Source organism: Stylophora pistillata, chromosome 6 (genome assembly GCF_964205215.1).
Source record: "Stylophora pistillata chromosome 6, jaStyPist1.2, whole genome shotgun sequence".
In the NCBI taxonomy this organism is placed as follows: Eukaryota; Metazoa; Cnidaria; class Anthozoa; order Scleractinia; family Pocilloporidae; genus Stylophora; species Stylophora pistillata.
This window is the reverse complement of record NC_142524.1, coordinates 3,288,743-3,292,500: the sequence shown is the minus strand read 5'-3', so window position 1 is coordinate 3,292,500 and position 3,758 is coordinate 3,288,743. Positions and strand designations below refer to the sequence as shown.

Here is a 3,758-nt window from a genome sequence, read left to right as displayed (position 1 = left end):
AAGCCGTCACATGAATGCAAATCCATGCTTTTTTCAGTAATAACGGCCACTTTCCACGACTTCGAGTGATCAGTCTTACACAGATTGACTGTTTGTCGATCACACACAAAACTATGCACTATGTTTTAAACAAAAAGTAATTTGGAGATAAAATTCATCCAGACATAAAATACGAGAGAAAGAATTTGACGAGGTAGGGTTTTGAGATGGTATTGTTTTTAAATATTGGATATGGTCTTACTTGATCCAGTCCAAAATGTGTCCGTAATACTCACTTTTACGGTGACTCACTTACTGCCTTCTCGTGAAATATCAACTCCTAATTATTCTCATACAACATAAGAAAACAGTTTTGTATTTTTTTTCACATCTCTCATGCAGTTTGCTTTGTGTTTCAGCTATCCAGTCCTTCTCCATCAGTTAATATAAGATATAAGATTAAATCCAAGTCAGGCAAACTACCGGTAAATACCACAACTTACTTTCGATGGCGGTGCATTCCGAACAACTTGAGCCGACTCCCTGGAGATAAAGAAAAAGTTCGTGTTTAGTTTGACAAAATAAACAAAGCACTAGGTCTCCCGATTGATTGTGCTTAAGAGTGACAGAAAACACCATTTTCCTCGATCAAGTCGCCCCTTAATTTTTGTTTGGATTGATTACTAACGCCTTACTACACTAAAAGTGAGCATCCTCACCAAATTGACGGAACATGCCATACACAAAAGCAGTAGGGGTAACAGTTGAAGTTTGCTGGACATCTCAACGACAGCGGAGTCGAAAACCGCAATAACCAGCTGCTTTCAGTGCTACTCAAAGGTGAGCTGAAAAAATTTTAACAAATGTAATAAATGAATCAAAATAGAACACATTCAAGTACTGAATTAAGACTATGAAATTGATGACAACACTCAAGTGTGAACTTAATTCGTTTGAGACTTCATTCCTGGTCGTAAATTCAAAGTTCCTTGGTAGCGTTGACGTACATGTTACCCTTATTACTTTTACCAAGTTTTTTTTTTGATACTTTAGCTTACAAAATTTTCGTCTTTGTTAAGGTTTCACTAAAAAAAGAGCAGAGAAAAGTTGACATGGCTTTGGAAGTTCACGAGCACTTTCATCGATCCATAGAAAGATTAACGAAATGAGTCAAAAGTTTCTTTCGGAAAAAAATCAGAAATTCAATTGCAAACAACACTTTGTGTACTATGGCCCGCGAAGGGGAAAAGAAGCCTTAAGCCAAACCTTTAGCCCCAAACGTTTAGCCCCAAACCTAATCCCTCTCTTAACTATCAGGCAAACCGAAAACAAAGGAGACAATATTTGGAACATGGGCATGTTTAAAAATATCTCGACAGAAGATGCGATAGCACAGTTAGGAGGGGCGTTTCCTGGGCTGTCATTTGGGAACTAGCATGCAAATCGCTTAAGCTCACTCAGCTCCTTCGATTCTCATGAGATGGATGATAAGTGAGCCTGTGCTAATACACCGACATTGTTAGGGACCATCGCCCGCTACGCCAACTTCCCAAGGAAGGTAACAAACGTGACCAAGGTGCATTTTTTTGCTTTTGGCGCTGCACGAAACTTACGTACAGCTGTTCAAAGTTTGAATTAGTCTTGAATTAATTTTTTCTTGCTCGGCGGAGAGATCGATTCAAAATAAAGGATACTACCAGCAAGAAAACGGTTCTGAAGACAAAATCAAATATATATTTTAGCCTCACTGTGACAAACACTTGTACCCATTTTTGCGAATGTTATGGTAGTTTCTCAACCGCCAGAAAGATACAACTCGTACTAACTCAACTACTTTATTGACTGACGTAATAACTACGGAGCGATGCCAATAACCAATACAATAACAATCCTCTTGACTTAGCTACGGAGCGATATACAATAACTATCCTCTTATCCTAGAGCCCTCTATAAATACTATAACTTCAATCTCAATGCACTACTGCACAACTCAAGGTTCTCTTTAAAGATCCTTGTCGCTTATCAATATCCACAACACTTTTCCAAGGCAGCCTTCCACACGGCTGACGATTCCAGTAAATAATTCCAACAGCTCTATTCGGCTCTCGCTCCTCTGAGTTCTTCGTAGCAACACTAATTCTCTGAAAAGGCCTAACTTTAACCGATCGCGACTCCTTATATATCTTCTATAAAAGTCTTTAGAACATTCTAAGGATTTGTAATACTACTATTTTAGCATCATTACACTACAAGTACATCACAACAAAATTATGCTGACTAACGGTTCTAGAAAGTTCCCTTATGTTCCAGAAAGTTCCCTTAAGTTCTTGATGACTCAGTATGACTAAGCGCTCCAGAAACTTCTTCGTTCTATTTTTTGTAACTACGTAACGCCACGCTCTCTAGAAAATTGTGGGTGCTCTCCATAACACGAAACATACGATTTCTAGCAAGTGAGGGAGATGTCACTAACCTAAAAACAAAGAAATTTTTTGACTCTGAGGTAAAATGAACACGTCTCAGCGCAGAACCCTGCATGTAATGAAAAGAAAAAACACAACATGTTAAGTTATGTAGTTTTTGATTCTGTGCTTTGATTGGCTAAAAGATAGAGACTGATGTGGAATCTTTGTCATCCTGTGCGATATCTCATTAGTACCAAACGTTTAGACTGACATTCGATCGGCCTTTAACAAAGAACATCATGCGTTAAACATTTGCCAATTCTAATTGTATAGTGGTATTAATCCGAAATTTTCAGCAGAGCTGTTCTTCTCTAAAACGTCCAATTAAGGATTAATTTCTCTGACAGCCTAATTGTACTCGGCCTACGGCCTCGTTTAGTTTTGGCTGTACTCAGAATTTTTTGTCACCCAATTATTTTCAAATTGGACAGCATGAAGTCCTAACAAATTTCGAATGTCTCCTTATTCTCTGTTTAACGCAAGTGACTACGTAAACGGAAAAAGTGTTATGGGTGACTGAAACGTCGACCCGTCCACTTGGAACAATGGCTTTAGTAATTAAAACTGAACAAACAATGTATACGACTGAAGCATTTATGCATTTAATCCTTAGTTCTTGTAGAAAAAGGTATTGGCACACTTTTCTAATTAGATGTTTAACATTTTCTCTTTTTTAACAAATAAAATAAATTAATGTATGCAAGTTAAATTAGTTTTTAAAAATTAATTTAGAGAAAAACTGCGATAATTTTCACATATAATTAATCGAATTTATGATTATTAATTCAACTTTATGTATTCTTGAGAATTTGTATTCTTTTAAAAAACTTATTTCAGGGAGCGCTACAAATGATGCATGAATGTATTTTCTTTAGCTGTATTTTTTTTTTCACCAGACTTTACATAGGTGCGACAAGAGTGGAAATAAGTTCTCCAAACAAATGTGTGTTTTTTTTACATTACGACCTGAAAGCTAATTTCGATCATGTGGACACTATGGATTATGAAGCAAATATCATTCCTGGGAATACAGCAGGTTGCCTTGAAACAACTACTGTTGAGTTTTTTTTTAATTTCCATCATAGTGCCATCGTGCAAGCAAATTATGTCGCTGACGTTGAACTTCTAGAAAATGTTTCGTTGAGAGCGTTCACGCATAGATTTGACGCAATTTTCGTTCAAAAGCTGCGTACCAAGCGCCAAGATCATTTAACTCAATAAACAAAATAATTCCAGCTCAACAGAAATAATTTTGGGGTAGAATATTCACGCTCAGCTCCAAATGGTCAGTTTCATTTCGAATTCTCCATCACC

At 36.9% G+C, this 3,758-nt stretch overlaps 1 protein-coding gene across 1 annotated transcript in view; it reads right to left on the bottom strand.

Moving 5' to 3' along the window:
• Positions 1-2,675, bottom strand: part of LOC111339030 (uncharacterized) — a 13,016-nt gene extending 10,341 nt beyond the window's left edge. The window contains 4 exon segments of the mRNA XM_088724631.1: positions 1-118; positions 483-522; positions 699-824; positions 2,453-2,675. The exon segment at positions 1-118 is cut by the window's left edge and continues 105 nt beyond it. Of these exon segments, the coding sequence (XP_088580757.1) occupies positions 1-118; positions 483-522; positions 699-761 (221 nt within the window). The 5' untranslated portion in view covers positions 762-824; positions 2,453-2,675.
• Positions 2,676-3,758: the final 1,083 nt, after the last annotated feature.